Consider the following 26,484-nt stretch of genomic DNA (forward strand, 5'->3'; position numbering starts at 1 on the left):
AGACAGGAGCTGATTTAGAGTTGCTGTCTTGATGAGTGAAGCCAAGTAGAGCTGCTTTTAGATCATACTCTGTAGATGCAATAGAAGAGGACCTAAGCAATGATTCTCAGGGGGATTCTCTGGAGGCAGGCTCTGATTTACACATATAACCCACAAACACATACATCCTCTTTCTCTGTAGCTTAGATACACAAACACACATCTCAGCAATCTCTGTTGTTTTGGGTTTTTGTTTTGTTTTGTGCTCCTCTCCATCACATGCTGATCTCAGGAAAAATTTGAGAAATCCCTGTCTCTGAGGTGGTCAATGATAAACATGGTTCAATGTGGAATCTCTCTCAGGGGTTCTGGCATTTTAACAGGGAGCATAGCCAGAGAAAATAGCCCACCAGCTGTGTCACATATGTTCTCACTGGATCCCCAATTCATCCTGGGAGGGAGGCATTGTAACCATCCTTCACAGGTGAGGACACTGAGGCATAGAGACTTTTCTTATTATTCTCTAAGATACCTGTCACACCTCATCTATGGCCTCTATCAAGCCTAGATCCAATTTGGGAATCTCATCTCATTTGCGCCAAGAGGCAACAGGAAGGGACCTTGCTTGAACTGAAGAACACAAAAGAAGGCTGACTTGGATTTTACCTGCATGGTCAAAGATGGTACGACCCTGGAAAAAGTAAGGAGGCAAATGTGCCCATTCTTTATCTGAAACTTGGCTCTAACTGGGCAGTGATGCCATTAATTTATACTCCCACTAGGATGAGGATGAGGGTGAGCAGCTGGGCTTTATGCAGCTCTCTTCAGGCTGTTAAACTCAGGGTTTTTTTTTGTGTGTGTAAAAGGTTGTGATGGGCTGCCAGTGCCCATCTGTGCTTTGTAGCCCAGATCCTTTGTGATTTTGGTGGTCCCAGGTTAGCCTATGCTAAGGTCAATGCAAGGCAAATTCATAACCCCTGTGTGAAGATTGTTACAAATATATGAAAATCAGAGTAGCATAAAAGGCCACTGGGCATGATACCAACTCTCAACTTCAATAAAAGCAGCCAATAAAAAGAGCTAATTAAAAGAACTCTGATGACATTCATCTGAAATTTTAGATTGTTTTATGTTTTAGCAAATTAACAACGGTGATAAGAGGACATTAGCAGCTTTTCTCGGGTCTTTTTGTTAACAATAACTTGAGCCTGCAGCCACAACAGGGGCTGTGGCCAAGTTTTCGCTGGCAGACCAGCCAGCCAATATTTTATACAATGGATGACATTTCTGAAAGCAGGCGCAGAGACAAACCCAGAGTCACACATGTATTCCAACAAACAAGTTTCTGCCATTTTTAATTGTATTTAGAGCAACAAAAGATTTCAAGATTACAAAAAGAGAACAGAACACTAGCGCTTGTGGCTGGTCCTGCTGCCCAGTTGAGGCTAAGTGCCACTGTAAGAACTGAAGCCCCATCGAAAGAACTTTCAAGCAAAATTAATTTGTTTCTTTTAAAATTATTTTGAATAATGCTCTCTCTCATTTTCCTCTCAACATTGAAAATTAATTCTTATCTCTGGTTACATAGTCTGCTCCCTTGGGCTGCCAAATTAATCTCAAGGACAGCACAAGAATGTTATGTCCGTCCGAGACACTCCCTAATCAATGTCCAGTCTAGGGAAAAGCAGAAAGGTGTCACTGGGTGGTTAAGGGGGCACTCTTTTCTTTTCTTGGGTCATTCCAGTGGTGGCTGCTCTCAGCACCCAAGTGGCTTCTGAAATAGAACAACCCCATAGGCACTTCACTGCAGGACAGTTAGCACCAAGGGCTAAGGATGAGAGAGACTGCTAGCTTGGCCTGTTACAGGGACCCAAACTGTGAGGCAGCAGCCAAGGAGGGCACCACCAGAGAAACAGCAACATTTTGGAAGAGTTTTTCCTTTGGGTATGCGTATGTGTTTGTTCCAGTCTTTGGGGGTCAATGGAATATGCAACTATGTAATGGTCTTTGCCAAGTAGATTATGTGAGAACTGTTTTGGGCCACAAGGGTCACCTATTCCATAGCTTCTTATTTAATTCCAAAAAGGCTAAAAGACAAGTGAATCAAGAAAAGGAAGCAGAACCTCTGTTATAATGAATTGGGACTGAAAATCAATCAATACATACTTTCCAACCAAATTTAATAGAGTCACATTAAAGCTCAGTCAAAAGCTGTTATTCACTCTGAAAGTCCACCCGCTAGATTCAAATATCTACCATTCTTTTGGGGACTAGGAGAATTCCAAGTGATGTGTGATCTTGGCTGAAATGTCTGAAGAGGAATAACCAATGTGGATTTTTCTGCCTTCACCTAGAAATGGTTGAGGGTTGGGAGGCTCTGGGCAACAGACCCCAGCGTCAAATTCTTAATTGAAGAAAAACACCTCTACCCATGGGCAGGGATGGACCTTTACCTACAGAGATACAATTTCTAGTACACTGACAAGTTTTAACAGAGAAAAACACATTTTCAATTTTCAAAATCTTTACAAAACATATCCAAAACCAGAATTAGAGCACACAGACACCCAGTAGCAAGAGCACCTCAATCGCAGGGGAGAGAATTGGTTGAAAGATGGAGCACTTGCTCCAGGTTCCCAACTACAGGCAACTGCCTTTCTCTCACAAGAATGGTGAAGACCAAGGAATACCCTTTGTTCTTCCAATAACTCAGGTCCCATCAGGGGGCCATTGGCCAATCATTCAGGTGGGCTTTTGACCCCATGTCTGGGTATTCCCTATGGTAAATAGCCAGGTCCAATGAGTCTTCACCACCCTTTCCACATTCATCTGTCTTAGGCAAGTAAAGTGCAATACATCACATACCCTACCCTTTTCCCCCCTCTACCCCTTTGCAAGGCCTGTGCATCAGGCCCAATAGGGGCAGAGATCTTTTAGTTATCTGATCAATCCAGGTGTCTTGTCCATTCTGAGAGAGCTTCCAAAATGTAACTGCAGCCTCTCTCACAAGTACATGGCATCAGATATGACCTGGAACCAAATATAAAGGTGCAGAGAAAGGTAAAGCTATTAGAACACTTTATATCTCTCTATATATAATTCAATTTTGAAACACGGATACAAATACTCATTTACAATATATTTCAACCTTCTGCCTTAAACTGCAGAGAACTTTTTGTGCTGTCCAAACTGGGCAGAAATGAGGGTTTCTGCCTGCTGTCCTTCTAGTGCAAAATCTAGTCCTTTAAATGCTCCCCTTCTCAGCAAGGGCTTCACATCTTCAGATAAACTAACATGGGCACTAGCAAACACAGTGGCCAAGACCAGCTCCATTTCCAACCATGCAATGATGGAGCTTCAAGAATTTGCTCAGCAACTACTAGAGTAAAGGAAAGCTACTTCTGCTTATAAAATCACTTAATGAAGGACCCAGAATCCCGTTTTTTTTTCCAAATTATCTTCAACTCTTCTAAATATGTATTTTGTGAAGGGAAAAAAATCCCACAAAACTCTTAGAAGTCAGTCACCAGCAAAGTCCTTTAGTCTGTCTTTGGATAGCTTACCAAAGAGGCACTAATGCTTGCTCCCTCCCTGCCCTTAAAAATTTTGGTATCTTAGCAGATACAATGTAATCTTTGGTTACATAATGTGATGCTTTCATCTCTTTTTCTGTCTTTTTTTTAAAAAACTGCTTTCAAAATTTTTTCAAAGAGATCAGTGGTGAGAACAGATCTGCCTATAAAAGCAACAGGGATAGGAACTTCCTTTTCCAAGAAATTTCACATGTAAAATGGCTTCTTTTGACTTTAAGTTGGGATTTGATGTGGTTCTTTGGCATTCCTGGTTCGTGTGAACCCCCTAAAAGTGGGTTAAGCACTAAAGCGATGCCCTCGGCCCAGAGCCCTCTCACCTGGGCAACTGGCACAGAATAATCAGTAGTCAGCCTCTTGCTTTTCCAGGACTATGCAGGGGTCATGCAGGGATATTTACTGGGCTGTCTGGAGAGAGTCTCCTGAAGTGCAGCACTGGCATACGGCTAAGGAGGGGGACAGGGGGTGGCTTGGGCCTTTGTGCCCTGCTGGATATCAAGGGAGAGAATGGGGAAAGGCCACGTCTGTGCTGTGCCTAATGAAACAAACACTTAGAAGCTACTCAAAGCTCAAAGGTAGGTCATTTGTGTAGTGTCAGTGTCATGTGGATGGTGGACATTTTCTTGAAAGTACAAGTCAAATACAAATATATTGTTTATATATGTCTACATGTATGTAGAAGTAGAGTATGGACAGAGAGGGATTTGAGCATCAGCACATTATTTCATTACCTGAACAATTAACCTCAGCAACTACCCAAAGGACAGAGTGAAACTTTTTTTCTTTCTTTTTCTTTCTTTTTTTTTTTTAGTGCCAGTGAACATACATAAAAATATATGCATTACTGATTTTCTTTTTTTCAAAGGTATATGACAGAATCCTTCAAAAACTCCCTTTCTCAGAGTAAGGTAATTTAAAAAAATAATGAACTTTCCAAGAACAAGGATATTGTATGTGGCATAGAAAATCTAAGGAAAAAGAATTCAACCCCCACGTCAGCTCAGAGGCCAGACCCAGTGAGCTGCCCAATGAATGGGCTGAAACTGCCACACGACTCTCTTCTTTGACTAGAGTTCATGACCTTGGCAGCTATCTCCTGCCCAGCACAGATGGGACCTTCTCCACGATACTCCCTCTTTTTCTCTTTCTCACTTTACATCCCCATCAAACACTGCACACCTCTTTGGAGATGGTCCCCTTGACTTGTCCGGTGAGTGATCCTCATCTTCTAGCTCACCAGGTGAGTGGGTCTGGGTGGCCAGTCCTTCACAGGTGAGCACAGTGTACCAACCACATCAACTCTGTTTGTAGAGTAGAGTGCATGTGAAATGAGACTTCTGTCAGTCACACTGGTTGGAATATCAATGACCAAAAGAAAAAAAAAAGTATTCTTCTTTCATCTGTGGGAGAACCAAGCCAAGCTAATACCTCCTCTGCTCACTCAAACCCCAGTGCAGAATCAGTAGGCCTAAAGCCTTGTTTAGGCTCTTTTTCCCTATTTTTGTCATTTGGAAATTCAGAGTAATCCAATTGTTGTTGCTTTCAACTACACTGCTGTTTCACTGATTTTTGGCTTTTGCAAATGAAAAACATATATTCATGAAGACAAAAGTCAAGACTGGGAAATCCATAAAGATGAAAAATTTGATAGAGAAATGGAAAGGAGAGCCTCTAGTATTTACAAGGAGAGGTATTAGAATGATATAATTGAATCCGTGTGCCACAAAAGATGAAAATCAAAACAGATGTAAAGTAACTATTAAAGTGTAACCTAGCTTAACTGAAAGGAGTCGTGGATGTTATTTTTTTTCTGTCTAAGACAGCTAAAAAGTGATCCTGTACATAGGCCAGATGGTATCATCACAAAGAAAATCAGAATCTACCCTATCCCAGAAAGGAACCTATCAGCTTCAGTTTTTGTCCACCAGTCTTGGATTGGCATATCACTCATGTTAGATTCCTTTCTCCCTTGTTATTTAAAGAAGCTGTTTTGCAAGTTCCTTTGGCTATTAATATCAACACAGAAATCAGGGACGGAAACTCATGTGAATAGTATCATGTCACTCAGAAAACTATCTTCTCAACCAGCAGAATAAACCAACTAAAATGGGCAGCTTGGTGACTGGCCCTTGATTTCTTGAGTTTATCCAATGATGTTAGGAGCTAATTGAGGAGGCAGGGGCCAAAAAGAGAAAATAGGTGAACATCCTCCCCACCCCACATTCAGGGTTAGGGAACAAAGTCCAGAGAACGGAGGTGTGCCAAAGGACTGTATGAAACCAGTGACCCAGGGGCATACCCTGAGTTTATGGGTGGCAGCCTATTTATCAGTGCCACAACAGCCAGACCTTTCCAAAGGAAGCAATGGTTCTGTAGAGAGTCTCAGTGGTCTTGCATGCCCCTCTGACATAGAGGTAGCAACAATGGTGGGGAATCTGAGTAACTATGGTCAATGTCAGAGCCCAGGGTCAGCAGCAGAGGAGGGGGCTGAGTAAACTTGTGCCATTCTGACTTTAGGCTTTGCCTCTGAAGGCTTTATTTAATAGTCAAAGTCTTTTCTTGGTGTCTGCTTGCTTATTGCCATGAGTTCTTCAGGCAGATATGCTGGGTGGCAAGGAGAGCATTTCAGGTTTTCTGGATCTAGTGTCTTCATTCTTCTAACCCTGGTATTCCACCTTGATCTGGGTAGCCCCTTTAGCTGCTTTGAAGAAGGAAGTAGATATGTCTCCATTTATTGGAGAGTTTCATCTCTGGATGACAAGGGCAAGACGCCCAGTTTGTCTGATCCCTTCGATGCCTTCTTTTGGGTTTCTCTAAGGGCTCCAACAAACTAAATGTTGATAAGAGACACTTGGTAAGATGTCTGAGACTACAAGCATCTAGAGACAGATGTCAGGGCTTCTGGCCTGCTAGCCTTCATAGTGTGGAGGGATCTTAGCAGACAATCAGTGAACATGCCTAAAGAAGTGAATAAGCTTTACCACCATGACTGAAATGCAGTGTGGCCTACAAAACACTCAAGGAAGGGTGGAGGGAGCTTGTGGCCACATAGAGTCCATAGGTCTTTTAAAGGTGGAGGTAAAGAAGGTAGCATCAAAGGATCAACTGTACTGTCTCCTAAGCAGAACAGCCAAGCCATCACTTCCTTCTTCTCTGACTCCAGATGCAAGCTCCTCCCTGGATCACGCATGGGAAAGCAGAACTGGAATTTATAGGATCCTTCCAATGGGTCAGATCTCTCCTCTCCTTCTCACTGATCTGACTCTTCAGTGGAAGTGGTCAAGTTTAGGCTAAAGAGAACACTTCATTTGAAGTTCTTTGAAAAGCTACTGAAATTTGATTGGAGGGTGGAGGCAGAGGTTGAGAGAGAGAGAGAAGGGTTTGAGGGGGAAGGCATTCACATGCAGACAAGTTTTCAAACAAGAAGCACATTTTCAGTATAATGAATTGCACTGCAGTTGAGCAGTCTAGCCCTCAGGGACCAAGGCTGTGGGCAGGTACTGGTGATCCAACTGCCCTACTTGTTTCCTCCTCTCTCTGTGCCCCCAGATCCTCTCTGGGGTCACCCTGTCCTTTAATGGCAATAGTCACTGGGAAAAGCTAAAGTCTTCCTGGAGGGAGGGGATGAACAAAAACAGTGACTCCCCGCGGACCTGCAATTTTTACCTTCTAGTGACTTGTTGGCTTCTTTGGGGATTTCTGCTTATTAATTTATTTATTTTGAGGAAAACGTCCTCTCAGGTTTTTTTTATTTTTAATTTTTTTTTGTTTTCTGTTTGTTAGTTTGTTTTTCCTCAGATACTTTTAGCTTGCTAAACTTCCCGTGGCATAAGGTAAGTAAATGTTTGTGTGGTTGGCACACAGCACAGTGCTGTAAACAAGCACAACCTGACACTGGGCCACATGAGGATCATCTCAGATTTAAAGAAATACAACACCATTCAAAACACAGATAGGAGCCACAACAGGGAGCAGAGTGTGAAGTTGCCATGGAGGATGAGAAAGGGAGGCAAGAAGGAAAAGAGAAAAAAAGCCCAGCAAATAGAACTCAGGAACGTGTTCATGACAGACTGTACATCAATAGAGGAAATTCCCCAAGGCACTGCAGAGAAGTAGTGCAGAGTTATAACAGGCAGAAGACATTGGAAAAGGGGAGTGAGGTGGGAGAGGAAAATGGGGGCTTCCAAAGCTTCACTGTGTATGGAAATAGATGGGCTTGACTTTCCCAGAAAGGATCTTGGGCACTTGAACAGAGATGATCTCTGCCATCATTTCCGGAAAGTCCACGCTCACCATGTGGGACTTGATTAGCAGGTCAAAAGTGAACTGATGCAGCTCTCTTGCAATCTGCAGGGGACAGTAAGAGAAAGAGAAAACAAGGTTGATAAGGAGTTATTTCTGCCAGACTCTACCCCCACCTCTGATTTCCAAGACTTTTAGCATTTTGTCCCCTTGTCTATCCTTGGTCCTGCCCCATGAGTGAATTTGCCTGTGTGTGTGTCTTGCATGTGAATTTGCCTCTGTGTGTGGTGTGGTGTGTATATGTGTGTGTGTGTGTGTGTGTGTGTGTATTAAATTGTCTCTGGGGAGTCATTGGGGGCTCCCAAGAGATCTCTTACACCATTTCAAGCTCTGTGACTCAGAACTGGGTGTTCCTCTTCCACAGTACAGGCCCCCCATTTCCCATTTCTCTCTCTCTCTCTCTCTCTCTCTCTCACACACACACACACACACACACACCACACCACACACAGAGGCAAATTCACATGCACATGACTCAAGGAAGAGGTGAAAAATATCCAGGTCTGTCTTGTCTGACTAGAGAATTCATGTGCTTTAAGCTTCTTCTCTGAGTCCCAACTGCTCTATTCACTCCTCCACCCCTTTCACAACATCCAGCTGGAACACTGTGACCTGAGTTCCTTTCTTCTCCATCGCATTTTCTTCCTGGACCACACTCAAAGCCAGAGGGAAATGGAAGCACCTCCCAACAGGTGGTGCCAGACCATTCAGAAGCCTATTATCACTTGGCTCTATCAGGCTGCTCTCCCTGATAAAGCACCCTCCATCATTTGCTTACAGGCTGCACAGAGTCCAGGAGCTTGGTGAGCTGGTAGAAGCGCCTTGAGCAGGATGTGGGATTTTTTCGTTTGCATGCAATGATACGATCGAGTTCCTTGATGTAGTTCATTCGAAGTTCATCAAAGAATTTTTGATTTTTCAGCCCATCCACTGGAACTGATGTGGGATGAAGACAGAATGGGGAGGGGAAGCATGCCCACGAAGGAGCATTAGACAAAGCACCAAGTTTTCTGACCACAAACTTGACCCCCACCCCCACAGGGAGGGAACCATCTACTTGGCTCACTGACAATTGAAATCTGTGTGCCTGGGGCCTTCAGTCTGCCAGGGAGATCTCAGGGAAAAGGAGAGCTGGACCCAATCGGAAGGGAGTGAAACAAATAAAATTCATTGAAACTTTTCTTTTGCTAGTCTTCTCAAGTACCCATTTCTTAGGATCTAAGTTTTTATGTTGTTCATCATTCAGCTCTGATTGAGAGAATTAAAACACAGGGCTCTGAATATGAAATCATGCCTCCTTTCTTTTTCACACAGGCTAAGATAGCACTCTTCTTAGAAGAGACATTGAAGAAAGGCTGCTTGGCTGCCAAACAAGCTGCTAACATAGACTTCCTCCTGTTGGTGGAAGAGAAAATGTCTTCCAGGAGACAATCCCTCCTGCTCTACTACTCTGCAAGGAATACACAGTGGGATGGTTCATGCCTGTTTATCCCAGAAAATGTGGGAAAAAAATCAGAGGCGTGCTAGAACCAGTCAAAACACCTAGTCTTAAGGAGAGACTACAGGTAGATTAAGACTTGATGGAGGCTCGAGTCCACCAAAGAAATTGATCTGTAGCCATGAAATTGGTCTTTGTTGGGGAAAAAGATGCTGATGTAGTGGGGGGAGGGAAGAAGGGAAATGTCCAGGAGCTGGTTCCTCCCTGATAATATTTTGATGGAAAAAGTGCCCCCCCCTCAGTCTTTGTGACCACACAGGCATTCCCTGTGCCTCTAGGTACTCACTTATGCTGAAGAGTAGCAATGCTTTCATGCACAGGAATTCCTGGGGGGTGATTTGGAGCCAACCAAATTCTTGAGAGAGGTGCCTCATTCGGACACACTGGCTGTACATTCTGGACTTGTGCATGCGGTACCTGTGAAGGAGATACAGAGGAAGAAGAGGAATCAGGGGAGGCTTCCAAAAAGCCCAGAGGAAATATCTCTAGTTTTTCCTCCCTTCCTTGGCTTCTTCAAAAAAAGTCTATTTGTCCTGCTGGTGCTTCATTGACAAAGAACAAATCTGTTCTTTTTTTCTAAAATCCTGGCATCCTGATAATTAACTACTCATCTTCCCTGGCCAGGATATGGGTTAGCACATGGAATTTCCAGGTCTCCATGCCCCCTCTGTTTCCTGAGTCAGGGACAGGAAAGCATAACCAAATGAACACAATGGGGCAAGCACATGGTCTCCCTGACTACAGTTCTAGTATCCCAGCTACAGCAAGAGGCAGAACCTGCCTCCAAGGCAGCCAAACTTGAAGGATTTCTAGGAGAGAGGATCCAGCAATCAGCACTTCACATAAGGACACAGGATTTGCAAGTGACCACAGGTGTCTATCCTGTCAACACCCCTGACTGGCTCTTGGTTTGAAAGTCATTTCTCATAGTACAAATTTAACCATTTCTTTAAAAACTTGCAGCAATAGAGATTCCATGTTGTCCTTTGAAAATGAGTTCTAGTGCTTCCATGTCTGCCAGGAAGTTTTTCTGAATGTCTGAATCTAAATGTCTCCTGCTGAAGGGGAGACCACTCCCTCACAGGCTGGCTGTTCCTTGCCACAGTTTGGGAGCTGTAAACACATGTGAGCTGCTTTTATTATGGTGACTTGTGAACAGATTATCACATTATCACCTATAAATTATATGGGGAAGTGGCCAAGGCTTGGGGAGGAGGCAACCCCTCTGTCCCATGATGGGTCATCGCATACTTGTAAGGGAAGATACAGTATCTTTCTGCTAGTAGGCCTTCCGGGTTTGGCACTTCAAAAATCAAGTGTGTGTGTGTGTGTGTGTGTGTGTGTAAGACAGTAATTGATTGTGTACCATGTCAAGAAAAAGGGATTTGACACCCACTTAAGTGGTGGGGACAAAGACCTCCCAGATGGAGCCTAAAGTCTGTGGTTTGACATTTTGGTTTCCAAGCCACTAGCCTGTTCCACAAGCTGAGCGGGCTTGGCATTGTGTGGGTGGAAGCTCAGCAACCTATTTCAGACAGATCTTGGGTCTCCTGGATAAAGAAAAAAGGGGGCAGGTGCTGCAGAATAATTCAATTCAGGCTGAATTCCAACTAGAAAGAGGAAGTGTTTAGACAGTATCACAAATCAATTGACCAGAACAGTGTTGCTCTAAGCTCCATCACCCTGGGGAATTTTTCAATAAGACCTGCTGATTCTGGAGCCTGGCCCTTCTCTGATCTCCACTGTACTTCCATGCCTCTGTTGATGACAACACTGCAACCTTTTTACCGCTCAAATTATGGTGCTGGCATGAAGGATTCCTAGCATATTGCTGCAGGCTCCTGAGACAGAGAAGGTAGGGAATGAAGAAGAGAGAATGAGAAAAGGCAAGGAAGGGATTCAGAAGGGAAAGGAAAAGGAAATATGGAAAAGGGCAAAATGAATTGACAGAAAGTTAAAGGAAGGAAAGGGGAAGGTGATGGGAGGTCAGAAAAGGAGAGGCAGGAATGGAATTCAGGAAGGAGAATAGAGGTAGATGGGATACAAAAATGGATAAGGTGGGAAATGAAGATTGGAAAACACTGAGCATAGTTCCTGGCACATAGTAAGTGCTCAATAAATGACATGTAGGGAGGTGACACTAAGATTTTACAGGTAAGATTTGAGGCTCAGAGAAGTTCAGTAATTTCCCTGAGGTCACAATTAGGATTCAAGCCCTTTAGCCTTACAACATATGCTCCCTGCAAAAAAGGGAAAGAAGGGGAAAATGGGGATAATGATAGGATTTTGAATCAGAGAGAATGGCATATGGCTTGGTCCAGCTTGGACCAGTCCCCCCATTATCTTTTTCTTTGGGCCTTAGTCTCTCTGTTAGTATTTTGAGGAGACTGCCATCAATTATTGTCCCTCAACTGGGGTTCACTGTCTACTCAGTAGGTGTTAGAAATATGTGGGTCAGTCAGGCTGTCAGAGTGACTGGATTTATGTTTAATATTTAGTGGGCAGGTACCAGAGATGTTAAACATATTCCAATATGCAGGAACATTTTACACAATGAAAAAAAATTCCTCCCCAAATGTCAACAGCATTCATGTTGAGAAACATTGGTCCAGATGTTTGCAGAGACTTTGCAAGCCCTAATATAATAAGATGGGGAAGTAGGCCTCAATAGGGTTCAGGAACTCTGGGAGTTGGTGCATCTAGGACTCTGACCCATGGGTAGCCCTGTGATACCTCTGGATAAAATAGGTGAGACTCAGCCAGAAAGCTGAAGTGGGATGCCACAAGCTTACATAGAAACAAAGAAAGAAATAAGGATTCAGAAAATAACCAGTTGTCTCTGGGCAACACTCCAAAGGTCTCAAGACTCTAAAGAAGGTTGAACATGTGCTCAAGGAGTTGATTCAATCACTGGAGGGCAGCAGGGGCATGGGGGTTGGACATGAACAGTTAGGGGGGCTTTTCAAGGTCTTGCCCAGAAGATGGCATCATAGGTAACTTTTTGGAGATTTGGAAACCACAACGCAGGTCATGCCAAAAGCCCAGTGGTTATTCTTAGATTCTGGCTACCAGGGGCGGCTGGGTTGAGAGGGTGCAACTGGGGACACTTACTCTCTCTTGCATAGCAGGGCTGTGCTACCAGGAACTACTGCCTGGAGGTTTTATTTTAAGGCTCTTCTGGGTTAAAGGCTGACCAAGAGGGAAGCTCAACTCCTGCCTGACTGAAAAAGATTCTCTGTGGCAAAACTAGCTCAAGGTTTTTGGGATGATAATTCTGGCCAGCTCCATTCACAATACAATTGAAGGATCTCAGACAGTAAACATAAGATTATCATCATTAGGAAAAGGGGGAATAAAAAAGGGACTCCCTTTTTAAATTTCTTGCCTACCATGGGCTAGATACTCCATATCCATCCAATTTAGTTATAACAAAACATTTGAGATGTCTCTATTATTATTTTAAAAATAGGAAACTATATGAGACTTGGTCCCAGGAATACTTACTCATTGAAAACCAGGTCAGGAGCAAAATAGAGCATCCTGGAGTTGACATTGGTGAAGGACCTCCAGCCCATGGCAAACACCATGAGTCCCATCCAGGAGTACTGAATGACTGCCATCTGGTCATCCACGTGTAAATTGCGGAAGCCTAGAAAAGAAGGCACAAAGGCAGTGGTCAGTGCAGACATTGATGGACTGAGCTAAGTCTTTACCTCTGCTGAACTGAGAATCTCTAGTACTCAGGCAGCCCTTGAGAATCCCCAGGGAACATCAGTACTGGCTTCTGAGGAGTGATGAAAAAAAAAAAAAAAACACAAATTATATGGTAAGGATAATATTCTTTGCCCTCCCTACTTCACTGAACTGTTCAAATGAGATCATGATGGAGGCCAAAAGGCCATTGTCAGTTGGAAGAGAATAATAATTGAATATTGACTACTTATAATGAATGAACTCCTTTCTGAGCACTTTACTTATATTACTTCATTTAATTCTCATGACAATGAATAAAATAGATATTCTTATTATCCCCATTCTGCAAATCAGTAGGAATGGGTCACAGAGGGGTCAATAACATGTCCAAGATCATATGGCTACTAACTGGCAGATCAAGTTCCAAAGCCAAGTAATCAGACTCCAAAGGCCATGCTTTTGATCACCACACCTTTCTGAAGATACAGTATAATAACCAGTTCTTCCACATGGACAGCACTTCTAAGTTTACAAAGCTCTCTTAGCTACAGTTTGATTTTATCCTGGTAACAATCTTGGGAAAGGGATATTACTATATATTATCATATAGGAGGAATGTCTTGACAGCCACTGGCCTTCTTTAAACCACCTACAGGCTCTCTCTCTTTTCTCTGACCTTCTTTCTACCCCATATACCTCCTCTCCATTCTTTTATACTTAATAGTTTCTACACTCTTGCCATTCTCAGCCTACTTCACTTATATACAAACAGGCCCTTTATAGTCTGCTTCTCCAGACTAATTTCTTGCAACTTGCCTTCAGTTAATTTAGATCCTAGTTCTTTTGAAAAACTTAAAATATACTGAAAACTTCATCCTTTCCCAGGCCTCTACAGCTCTGCTACTTCTGAATAGATAGTTGTCTTGCCTGTGTTCCCCCTCCAAAAGCCTTCCATCTGATAAACACCTACTCATCTTTCAAGTCTTTACTCAAAGGCCACCTCCTCTCTGAAGCGTTTTCCAACTCATCCAAGCAAAATAATTATTCTTCTTTTACTTGCTCATTGCACATACTGTAGCCCTAGCCAATTACAGTGATAATTTCACAGCCCTGAAATCCATCTATATGCATGTTTTCTGCCTGAAAGCCTTGGAGCAACTTGAAGACAGGAGTCATATCTTCTAATTGATCTTTGCTTTCTTAGTACATACCATGATTCAGGTGTTTAACTGGGCATTTGAGAAATATTAAACAAATAGGTTAAGAGCCCTCAATTTTATTTCCATTTTGAAAAAATGGGAATTAAGTAATATCCAAATGACTTCCCTTAAGCTCAGAAAACAAGACCCTTCTGGAAGCTACCTCTGAAATAGCACATGGGTAGAATAGACATAGCCATGTTCCCTGAAGATTGCAAAACAGTTGAATGCTTAAAGTTATAAAGTCATTGTCTCAGACCTCATCCCTACCAGTATCCCCTTTTCTTTTCCCCAATAAATTCATAATTATCTGAAATTTTGTTTTGCTTGACTTCATTTAGAATTCTGTCTTGACTTCAGATCAAGTTTCTCACTTTCCTATTGATGACCACATTTGATCCTCATAATAACCCTGGAAGGTAGGTGATATGACACTTATTTTATCAACAAGGAACCTGAGGGCCAGACAAATTAACTGACTTGGTCAAGGTCACATAGTCTATATGTGGCTGAACTGGATCTGGAACCCAGGTGTTTTGATTCTCTGCTCCAATGCTTTTTTCTGCTCCACTGCTGAAGGTCTCACCTCAGGAGCTACCAAGGTCACCAACCTTCCTTTGCCATAGGCTTGAGTCTGAAGACTTCACTACCCAGACATATTGTTCTGCTTGGTTGGCATCTGCACTCCCTCATCTCCACTTCCCTTTTCTTTTAGATCCCATCTTCCAGAGATCAGGGATGCTAGAGTCTTTCACAGCACACCCCTGGCTGTAATCTCAACTCCTAGACCTGTGCTTTCTACCTTGATGATACTGACATGCTAACAGACTGACTGGATCCTCAGAACCCAGAAAATTTCCTGCCTGGAGCTTTCCCATATTACAGAATGCCTGAGACCGACCTTTCCCAGTAAGAGACAAGATACAGGGTCCACGAGGGCAATATCTGAGATTCTTTGAGAAAGTGGCCTGGGATTTTGTACCCTTAACCTCTGGAGTAGGAGGCAGTAGACAGCAAACAACAACAACAACAACAACAACAAAAAACCCAAAACAAAACAAAACAAAAAACCCCAAACAAAAACAAACAAACAGAAAACAAACCAATAAGCAAAAACCCCCTAAAACCCCAAAACAACAATACTTTGGCTGGGGGAATCGTGATCTTCTAGTGAAGTGTGTGAATGTGAGGGATGAATGTGAGGGATGATGGAGGGATGAATGTGAGGGATGATGGAGGGATGAAGATTAAATTATAAAGTTAGTAAAGAAATTGTCTATACAGATGCTTCCTCCCACCACGAGACACCAGAAAACTAATGTAAGAGATGAAAATGACTATCGTACTAACAGTCCTTAGTGAAAACTGCTCAGCTTGCAAACCTAATGACTGGCACACATTAGCACTGTGGATGGCCAATTTTCCTATAGGCATAATCTGATTACAACATCTAACTCTATGCCTAGCTTGCACAATGGCCTGCTCAGATAGCATGGTTTCCAAGGTATGGCTTGAGGTAACAGTAGCCCTACATATTTCTGTAGGCACACATTCACTCAACACCTATTTGGCAATGTGTTTGGGTATTCTGGAGAACTAGAGAGGAGCCCTTCTGAGGTTTTAAAATCCACCAAACAGGCTAGGGAGCAGAGGCAGTTTCTTTGTTTTCTCATTAGAATCCAATCCTTATTAGCAATCTGCTGTGGAAACTTGAAGGCCCACATCTAGTCTGGGATAACAGACTCAAAGCAAGACTGGTTTAGAAATATTTGCTGCTGTATTGCACCTGCCAGTCAAGGTTTTCAAAGAAGACAGTTCAAACTTGGGGTCCCTGCATGAGCTTCTTGGAAGGGTAGTGGTAGGTTGGATTAAGCTTAGTGAGAGAAGTGGCCTAGAACTCAAGACTACAAATGTAAAGAAAGAAGCACAAAGAAGACATGTGATTTGCTTGCAGGCACATAACCAGTACATAGCTAGCATTCCAAACCAGATACATCTTATTCTAAATATACTGTGTACATACAGTCTATTTGCTTGGCTTTCATTTATAGTTAGAATTTATTAATGTGCCAAGTGTCCTAGTAGGCAATTTCCAGACATTACCATCACAGAAAACTTACAAAAAAAATCTGACTAGGTGCTTAGCACAGTGCCTCACAAAGGATAGGAATTCAATCTGTTGGATGAACAAATTACTTGAACTAGAGGTAATTATTGACAATGTGAATGGCAGTCCTTATGAATGTGGTAATCAGTTTTCTTTTAAAGCTATTCTAAATGACTCAGAGTTAGAGATCATTTACTCTGGCAAACTAGATGGTGAGCTGAGTTTGGCTTGAAGATTTGTTAATGTAAGAAGAGGGCTTTCCTCCTAAGGCTTGAGCCAAGGAAAGCCAGTGGTCCTGTTATACAAATTCTGCCATAGCTATTTGCATTAGATTATATTCAAGATGACTGAATTAGCAATCAGAGGGTCTGAGCTCAATTTTTGGTTCCATTTGTTAAGTGACCAGTGTAGCAAGTTAGTTAACCTCTTTGAGGTGTGGCATGTAAAATGGAAATAATTGTCCCTATGATTCATAGGAGAATTTTGAGGATCCCATTTATGAAAATCTATGCACCCTATAAATAGACACATGTTAAGTATTTGGTTATGGCTTAGGGAGATTAAATTTTATTTATTTAACTATTTTTTTGGTACCAGAGATTGAACTCAGGGGCACTCAACCACTGAGCCACATCCCCAGCTCTATTTTGTATTTTATTTAGAGACAGGGTCTCACTGAGTTGCTTAGCACCTCGCTTTTGCTGAGGCTGGCTTTGAACTCATGATCCTCTTGTCTTAGTCTCCCAAGCTGCTGGGAATACAGGTATGTACCACCATGCATGGAAGATTAAACTATAAATGTCTATCAAACACATGACATCAAGACATCCAGGTAAATAAATAAGAAGAATTAAAACAACTTTCTCGTTTTCTTTATTGTAATTTTTTTCCTGTCTATGTGAACTCTCAGTTTTGGCACAGTACATATTCACCCAGAGGCCTTGGGCCTCTTTCCCAGAGATCACACTGGTTAGATAACCACAGCTTTCCAACCTGGGAAAATATTAGAGACAGTGTAATGGCTACAACTGGGCTTTGTGAGGTAGAAGTACAAAGTAGGAGTTTGAAGGCCCACATGCAATGTCTCTGAAAATAGCAAGCCCACCATATGACCCAAGTGGCCTTTGGTGGTGAGGATTTGACCCCTCACTGTAAATCTCAGAGTTACAGAATGGCTGAGGTGCTACAGAATATAGAGTGGAATGAGGAGGATGTTTGAAATCAGGGGGCTCAAGTTCTGGCCCTACTGTTTTCTGGCTGTGTAACTATAGGCCAATCACCTCTCTTCTCAGAGTTTCATTGTCTTTGAAAAATTTAAGAAGGAACCCTTACTTTACAGGATTCTTATGAGAATCAAATCAGGTAACTGCTCTTCTCACTATAATTTTCCATCTGAATAGCAAGTATTATTAGAAGGCAGGTTAATCTTTGACTTCACAAAAGGATATTTGGTTGCTGATATTTCAAAAGAATTTTGAATCACAATCTCAGGATTTGGAGAACCTTTATAGAGCACATGCTTCACTGGTTTTCAAACTGTTTTACTTGAAGCCACAAGATTCTGCAAGACTAAGAGGGGGGCTTACCTGCAGTAGTGAGGGACAAGCTGAGTTAGTGAGACACAGGCAAAAGACTGCCTTTAAATCAATAGCTTTACTTGTATCTGGGTACAATGCTTCTTAAATTTAATTTTTAGTTTACTGATGTTTAATTATAAATATTAATTCATGGTAATTGCATAAAAACATTTTTGTGGTCCTGTGGAATGAACCCAGGGTCTTGCACATGCTAGGCAAGTGCTCTACCACTGAGCTACATCCCCAATTGTTTTTGGATAAATAAAGAATTTGGGTTGCTAATGGAAAGTCTATGAATCCTTGGATAGAGGATCGCTTCCTTAAGCTTTAATATTTTATTAATCAGACTTGTTCAAACAACAGATATCCTAGGAGGGGAGTTTTCCATTCCTGGAGGTGTCCAAGCAGAAGTTAGACGAACACTTGGCAATTATTTCATTATCACATAAATTTTCTTTCCACCATGATAGAGCACTAAAGGTTTCTTGAATCAAAATTTTAAAACTATTAATTCCATCCAAAGCATTCCTTACACATTATACATTTGGAGAAACAGACTGAGAAGGTGAAGTTACCAGCAGACCTAAGATAAGAACACAAGTGTTCTACTGGGCACTGTGTTACATGCCTGTAATCCCAGCAATTTGGTAGGCTGAGGCAGGAGGTTCCCAAATTCAAAGCCAGCCTCAGCAACTTAGGGAGGCCCTAAGCAACTTAGCAAGAGTCTCATAAAAATTAAAACAAAACAAAAAGGGCTGCAGATGTGGCTTAGTAGTTAAGCACACCTGGGTTCAATACCCAGTACCTTACAAAAGAATCCAAGTGTTCTAACGCCCAACCCTGTGTTCTTTTTTATCATCTCATACTATATAAGTTGTCCTGTGGTATAGCTCCTGAAAGTGACATTGAAGATGCACTGTCAGGATCAAGATTATCTCTGGAGTTAGCCATAAATATGTATGCATATGTAAGAGCATCTTAAGGCATATGTAGGTATGTGTATATGATTAATAATTATTGTACCTTTTGCTGACCAATTCTGCATGTTGAACAAGAGGATCTGACAGCTGTACATTAGCATGAGTCATCTGGGACACTCAAATTATGCTGCCTTTCTTGTTGCTTTCTGAGTCTCAATTCCTTGTTGTTTAAAGTGAGGATTATAGCAATCCTGTCCCCATAGCTTAATAGTGAGGACTGCCTAAATTAATGAATACATTGCCCACAGGAGTGTTCCCTACATATGATCGTCATTCCCTGCCCTTGTTTCCTTTTCCTTACCAGGCAAAGCCTTGGCCCACTTGACCACGTGCACAAGCTGTCTCTCGCCCAGTTCATTGAGGCTGGAGAGCAAGGCTGCAAAGGAGTCAGGTTGGTTGTTGTCATGTCCAGCACACACCACACCTGGCTCAATGGCTTCTAGGACATTGAGAAAGATGGGCTGGCACTCATAACCTTCAATGTGTGATACTGTCATCTTCTGGGCTGGTTCCTCAGTGGGGCTGCCGGCACTAGAAGTGTCTCCTTCCTCCTGTAGTTTTAGATTGCCAAGTTTCTTCAGCTTACGGGCTATTAAAAAGGAAAAGAAACTTAAATTTATCATCAGTGACCAAAAGCACACAGCAGAGCTACCCTGTTCGGTAAATTGCCTGAGCTAAGAAAATAAAGATGTTCATACTCCCTGGTCACAGACTCTAAACTCCTTAATAACAGGTTATCATTCAACATTGGTGGAATAGATGATTTGTCATCCTATATTCCTGCTAAACCCAAACTTTCTTACCTTTATTTCTCCCCTGATCCTCCTGCCAGGCCACCTAATATACCCTTGCAATTGGTTCTGCCTGAATACAGCCTTCATTATTCATACTTGGAATTTTGCATTAATTCATTTATGAATATTTGTGGTGCATTCATTCATTCAATTACTCATTAATTAATTCAACAGACATACACTATTAGACCTTTTTTTCTGCGTGACGAAAAGGATAGGTACTGGTGCAATCTGATGGAAAATAAATAAATGCCCACAAACAGTTCCAGAAAATGTCACACTTGTAAATGCTACAATAGAAGCATAAAAAAGAGAAGAAACAATAATATCACTTAATTTGGGGGGTTAGGAAATGCTTTACATGAAAGGGGGCATCTTACCTAGCCCTTGAAGAGTGATGAGAATTACACTATGCAGAGACATAACTATAGAACAATATGGATGGTGTGCATATTTCATATTGAGAAGAGTGGCCATTTATAAGACTGAACACAAATATGAGGGTTTATTTTTAAAGGTGCATGCATATATTATTAAAAGTTTATGCTTTATCTTATAGGTAATATATAAATAATGAACACTGTAAATTAAGACAGTGATGTAAATGTGTCTACGTCTAGGATGTCTAGCAAATTGCCAGGGAAACAGCTCTCTTGAAGGATGATGAAACTTTCTCTTTGGGTGTCTAGTATAGCCTCTTGGAATTTAGTTTGCTTCCACACATACATTTCTATAGTTAAAGCTCTATGAAGATGGAAAAGTTTCTAGGCACTTATGTCACTATGGATTATCAGAGAATAGATGTACAATAATTGAGAATTTAAGTATCAAATGGGAATGAAGTTAAAAAAAATGGCCTACATGGTCCATTACATTCTCAGACTACAAAATTCTATCATAACAATTTGGGTGCAATGAACAGGAATTTTCTAGTGTACTATTTCTCACTGAACACTGTAACGAGCCTCAGATGTTGTCAGAATTATACCCATAGTTGAACATGCTCTATAATACACATAGTGATTTTCTTCTTTACCAAAGGGTACGGGAAAATATGAAGAGCTGAAATCCTTAACTGCATCAGAGAAATGATGGAATGTCTCTGCCTTTACCATCTGTCTGTAAACTGGGAACCACACTAGGAGACAGCCATTAGAAAGGATAATAGAAATAACATTCTTTTAACAAACCACAATAATCCAAAACTCTAACTTTAAGAACCATCTTCACCACATGCACACACATACACATACACAGAGCTAGAGGTCCTTTGGCATTCCAATGTTTACTTTGTGCTATTTTGCCTAGCATTTTTATTGACATGACTATAAATAATTGAAAAGGTCATAACTCTGAAGTCTAGCATAGACAGATGCACCAGAGTGGATCATAAACCACTTTTTCTCTAATCCTTTTTAAATAGTAATAAATTAAAATGGTATAAAACTAAGACAAGTTTGATTTCTCAATTTAAATTGATAAATACAAGAAAACCTACTGCTCATATATTTCTGCCTCCTGCAGAAAAAGACATATATCTGGAACTGACTTTAAACTCTAATTGGAAAAATAAGTCCTGCAATGCAAACCCCAATCATAGTGTTGCTCAGTAAATCAGTGCAAGAATGGATCACATGTCTGTACTGACAATGTGGGAAGAGGACAATGATGGGGTTGGTAACACAAGAGGAGCTCAGAGAAGAACTCAGAGAAAAATAAGAAGAAAGCCTGGGAAACCAATCCTGAGTGCAAGATGACCTTGTTCAACAATCATTTCTGCAGGGCTTGGGCACAGCCAGTAATGAGATATGAGTACCCACTGCCAACTCCTACTTCCCACCAAGGGCAATGGCTGGAAGGTATGGTCTGGGCCAAGTCAATCTTCTTCTAGAGCTAGAGGCCTAGCCTCCACAATATCTCATTGTCTGGTGAATCCATTGTTAACATGAGTTCTCAAACACAGATCCACACAGTGGTGATGCCTTTAGGATCTTTTCCCTTGTGCAATTTTTACAAGCAGACCCCACCCTCCCCATCACTGGTACTTTCTGTCCTTGAGCTTAGTAGTTGCAAGACCATGTGATTCCCCTTCTTGTGTTTCAATTTATGGATATCTTAAACCATTTAATTCCACAGCAGTCTTGGTAGGGGGTCAGGGATATTTTTTATTCCTGGTTTGCAAATGTGTAAACTGAGGTAAACACAGCTGTCAAGAAGGAGAATCCAATAATCTAAATCTGCCCTGATGACTTCAAAGTACACATTCTTTTATTATGTCAGGCCTATGCCTCAAAGCTTAACTTTAAGCCTAAAAGAAGAATTGAAGAGTGTTGCTGGGGTTGTAACTTCCTTGCCACTCATCTTTACCCTTGACTCCAAACTTCAGTAATTAGTATCACATCCAGAAGGGAAGAAACAGGAAGCAATGAAAATACTCCAGTCACCTGCCTAAATGAAACCATATTTGGAATATTATAGTACCTTAAGAGTCACAGCATGACAAAACAGGAAGGGACCAATAGAAATCATATTATCCAGAGGTCACAGATTGAAATACCCTCAGGTTCCTCACAGGTAATACAGTGGGTGGGTACTTTTGTGTGCACATATGTGCAGGAGAATGGTTGGCACTGTAGTGAATTGGAATGAGTGTCATACTATTGTCCTACCACTGGAAAGGTATTCTAAAATTAAATTAAGTCCTAAGGTGCCATTTGGGGACTCAGATATTAGTCCAACCTTTCAAGTCAGAGATGGGGAGGCTGAACATAGAGAGGGTGAGGTGACCTAGTGGCAGAGCTGGGATTAGAACCAGGGCTCTTATTCCTAATTTAACATGATCCATATTCCATTCTGTCTTTGATAAACTCATTCCTGCACTATCTCAGTATGTGCCTTTCTGAGCTCCTAGAATTGCACTGCCTAATATAGTAGCCACTAGCCATGTGTGGCTATTTAAATTTAAATTAACTAAAATTAAAGAGAATTGAAAATGTCATCCCTCAGTCTCCCTGGATGTATTTCCAGTGTTCAAAAGAAACAGGTAGCTAGATGCTGCTAAATTGCACAACACAGATACAGAACATTTCCATCATCTCAAAAGTTTTATTGAATAGTGCTGTGAATATAGACTGCTCTCTGGGGCAGCTGTTCCATCTGCCATATTCTACTAAAGCTATTGATAAAGAAGAAAAGGATCCAAATGAATTCTATACAGATGAATCCATGAGCTTTTTCAAAAGGTGGAGGGACCCACAGAGCATGGCGCTGGCGTGATCAGTGAGATATAATCTGTCACCTCGACTCTCTCACCACTGACTCAGTTCTCAGTGGGGTGATGACTTGTGGACTGAGGCAAACTCATTACAATCAAGATCAATATGTACAGAGACTGTGGGGAGAAGCCATCAAGATGAAATAATTCCCCTTTCTTTACATAGTGCAAATGAAAACTTGTCTGTCATTTCACATCCTCTTCCACTAGACCTATAAGGCATATGCATGAGGAAGAGAGGCCACATTCCCGCTTGCATCCAGGACCCGGATAATGTGTTGTTCCTATAGCCACAGTGGCCCAAGCCGCACCAGGTGTTCTTGCCTCTCAGCCTAAAGAGGGTGTACTGAACATAATTGAAATCAGATTCCATTCATTCTGCCGGGGGATCCTCTGTTCTCTCTCCATAGCAGAGGCCAGCATGTTGCTAAATGACTTGGAATGCTGGACAATGAGGCTTGCTAGTCTCAGCTGTTACTCAATGCCCAAGGCCTTGTTTTCTTCCATGAAGGCTGCCCCCACACCCCACCCTTCCCCTGCACCTGAGCCCCAGAGTCAAATCTAACTCTTCCATGTGAGGTACAGGCCAGACAGCCACTGTGTCAAGGCAGAGACTCATTGACTTCCTTAAACTGAGTGATGAAGCCAAAACAAAGGGGTCAATAAAACTGGATAGTACTAATGGTGATTTTCTCTATTTCCCTGTCTTTTAGGTCAAGTGGTGACAAGAAAGGACCTTGGAAAAGTTCTTCCTTATCCATATCTGGGCTTGGAGCATCCTGCCTGATATAACTGGATCTTGGGGAGCTCGCTTTCCAGTCCTGGGGCACCAGACTTCTATAGGGGCTGTCTCTAAAGTACCAGAGAAAGATTTTTCGAATCAGATTCCATGGTACATTCCCAAGAGGAAGCAGATGTGATTAATTTGTAGCTTCTCTACCCTCTGTGGCCCATAGGCACTGTTTCAGCCTCATTCCCTGCCACCCCAAGATATATGCCTTTTTGCCCATGGGTACAGAATAGGTGAAGGTAAGGTGACATTTCCAAAGTCTTTCCAAAGTTGAAATCCCTCTGCCTAAGGCCAAGAATGTTCTTATCCATATCTCATCATGGAATTTGTAATATAAATGAACCACATTCTTGGGGGCTGGCTTTTCAGATGGCCCCCAAGATCATAAGACCCTAAAGCGTACACATCTCCTTGCAATTATGCAATTGAGAGGTAATCTATATGTTATTGTGCAAGAACTGGGAAGATGTAATTGAAGTCCTAATTCAGTTGGGATTTTAAGGGCGGTCATCTTCGATGGACCTGACCTAATCAAATAAAGCCTTAAAAAGTACTAGACTTTTCCTAGAAGGACACTCACCCAGTAAGAAAGATTAATCTGAACTAAATTGATTCTTTCAACTGAGAATCCAGCCATGCCATGCTAGACCTCGTAGAGAACCATAAGCCAATTAATGCTGAAGCTACTAAATTCGTGGTGATATGTTATGGAGCAACAGAAAATGAATACACTTTCCTTACATAGATAATACAGGACAAAAGAGTAGGCTTTGGAATCAGGCAACAATCCTGGGTTCGAATCCCAGGTCTGCCAATTACTAATGTAATAGCTCTGAGGCTTTTGTTCAGCTTCTGAAAGATGCAGTTTCTTCATTTGTAAAATGCAGGTGTTGCCACCTATTTCTTAGTCCACTTATGAGAACAAAGCCAAAGAATGCCCAGTACATAAGAATCTCTGTTCCTAAAGACTAAGGGTGAATGGACAGCTTGTAGGTGACCTAGATCACCCATGGGAAAGGGAAGAGAGCAGGATTGACAGATACCAGATATAGCAGGGGAGGGAAGGGTAACAGTATGAAATGAAAAACAGTAGCTGAGTTTCTTCAACACTTGAATTCCTCCAAAACTAACTTCAGACCTTAAATGTAATTTGAAATGCTAAATGAACATAAAGCATGCTTGCTGCAAGGCTGAAAATTCTCTCTGAAACCATACCAGGCTCACTTATATGAACACATACAAACACGTGTGTGTGCAAAGTGCTTATATATTATAATGCTTAAATATAAGGGTCATGAACTCAAATACCTTCACAAGTCAGGTAGATAGATAAGTGAGTTAAAAAGTCTGTCAAATGTAAATAGGAAGGTCTGGTGACAGTGATGGTGATTGAAGCCCTGACTAGAGGGAGCCTATGTCAATTTTCTAAACAAACACTGTTCTGGACAAACAAAATTCTGCAGGTGAATTTTGCCTGGAGGAAAGGCAGTTTTTGGCCTCTGGCTTAAATCATGCCAGCCATCTTTCTATCTACTAGGATTAGAGTCAGGGGATCTCACTATATGAGTTTTAGATTGGAAAGTCAGAGGATACTAAATCAGGAGCCAAGGGAACTCCAAAGAAACTTTAGTAATGTTCCTGATCCTCTCTAGCCTTAGTTTCCTTACAAATGTAGGAAGGGTAGTAGTTAAGAACAATGATCCTAGATTCAGACTGCCTCAGTTGTAACACTGGCTCTGCCACTGACCACCCTTGTGACTCTGAGCAAATCTCAATATCTCTGAACCTCAGTTAGCTTATTTGTAAAATGGGGATAATGTCAGTACATGATTCATAAGGTTTTTCAAGGAATATGGGCACTATGATGATATCTGAAATTAGAAAGCAGATTCTATATCACCAAAAGGACTTTCCAAGGCTGAAGCATGGTAAAAAATGTACTAAATTCCAGGAGACAGAATGCACTGATGACATTAAAGTTTTAAAATTCTATTTGCAATAAAGAGCTTATTATTTTTTGGTGGTGGTATCAGAGTGTTCTGTGGATGTGCAACCTTGAACAAATCACTTGATTTCTTATACACCTCAGTTTTCTCACCTATGTAATGGTGACAATCTGACCTGACTAGTGCATAGGGCTATTTTTTAGGAGAAAATGAGATAAGCCCAGTGAAAGTGCTCTGAATCCTGTGAGAGTATATGCCAATGGGAAGCTATGATTTTTTCTAAGATACATTTCTAAGAATGTATCTCCAGCTAGAGGACATTCTGAAAAACTCTCCAGTGTTCAAACTATGAGAAATACGGCCTCATGTCTTGGTTATCTGGCACCAAGCCAGAGACTGAGGGCCAAACTGACAGGTTTCAGAATCCTAATATAAAAACAGGATCGAACTCACAGGATTACTGTGCCTTTCAGAAAGAAATATGTGCACAATGCTTAGCACTGAGGAAATTCTAATCAATGATGGCTGTCACTATTGCTGGCTACTGAGTCCCAATTATGCCACTTTAATGCCATTTATCCCAGAAAGTTGAATTTGTTTCTGAAAAAGCTAACTGAAAAAAGAGAGTTTACACACCAGGATCAATGTCTAATGGAAGAGAAAATCAGGGTTAGAGGGATTCCCCAGACATCAAATCAGGTATAGTAGCAGACCCTGAAGGATCCTACAAGTTCCTGTAAGCGCTCCTGAGAGAA

At 41.7% G+C, this 26,484-nt stretch overlaps 1 protein-coding gene across 1 annotated transcript in view; it reads right to left on the reverse strand.

Moving 5' to 3' along the window:
• Positions 1-1,307: 1,307 nt before the first annotated feature.
• Ar (androgen receptor) overlaps positions 1,308-26,484 on the reverse strand; it is a 168,908-nt gene continuing 143,731 nt past the window's right edge. The window contains exons 4-8 of the mRNA XM_046440316.2: positions 19,227-19,514; positions 12,874-13,018; positions 9,656-9,786; positions 8,650-8,807; positions 1,308-7,916 (exon numbers count right to left, since the gene is read on the reverse strand). Coding sequence (XP_046296272.1) covers positions 7,761-7,916; positions 8,650-8,807; positions 9,656-9,786; positions 12,874-13,018; positions 19,227-19,514 — 878 coding nt within the window. The 3' untranslated portion in view covers positions 1,308-7,760. The remainder of the gene's footprint in view (positions 7,917-8,649; positions 8,808-9,655; positions 9,787-12,873; positions 13,019-19,226; positions 19,515-26,484) is intronic.

This window comes from Marmota monax, unplaced genomic scaffold, assembly GCF_021218885.2.
Source record: "Marmota monax isolate L192 unplaced genomic scaffold, Marmota_monax_Labrador192_F-V1.1 WCK01_AAM20220418_F8-fsc00134, whole genome shotgun sequence".
Taxonomy (NCBI): domain Eukaryota; kingdom Metazoa; phylum Chordata; class Mammalia; order Rodentia; family Sciuridae; genus Marmota; species Marmota monax.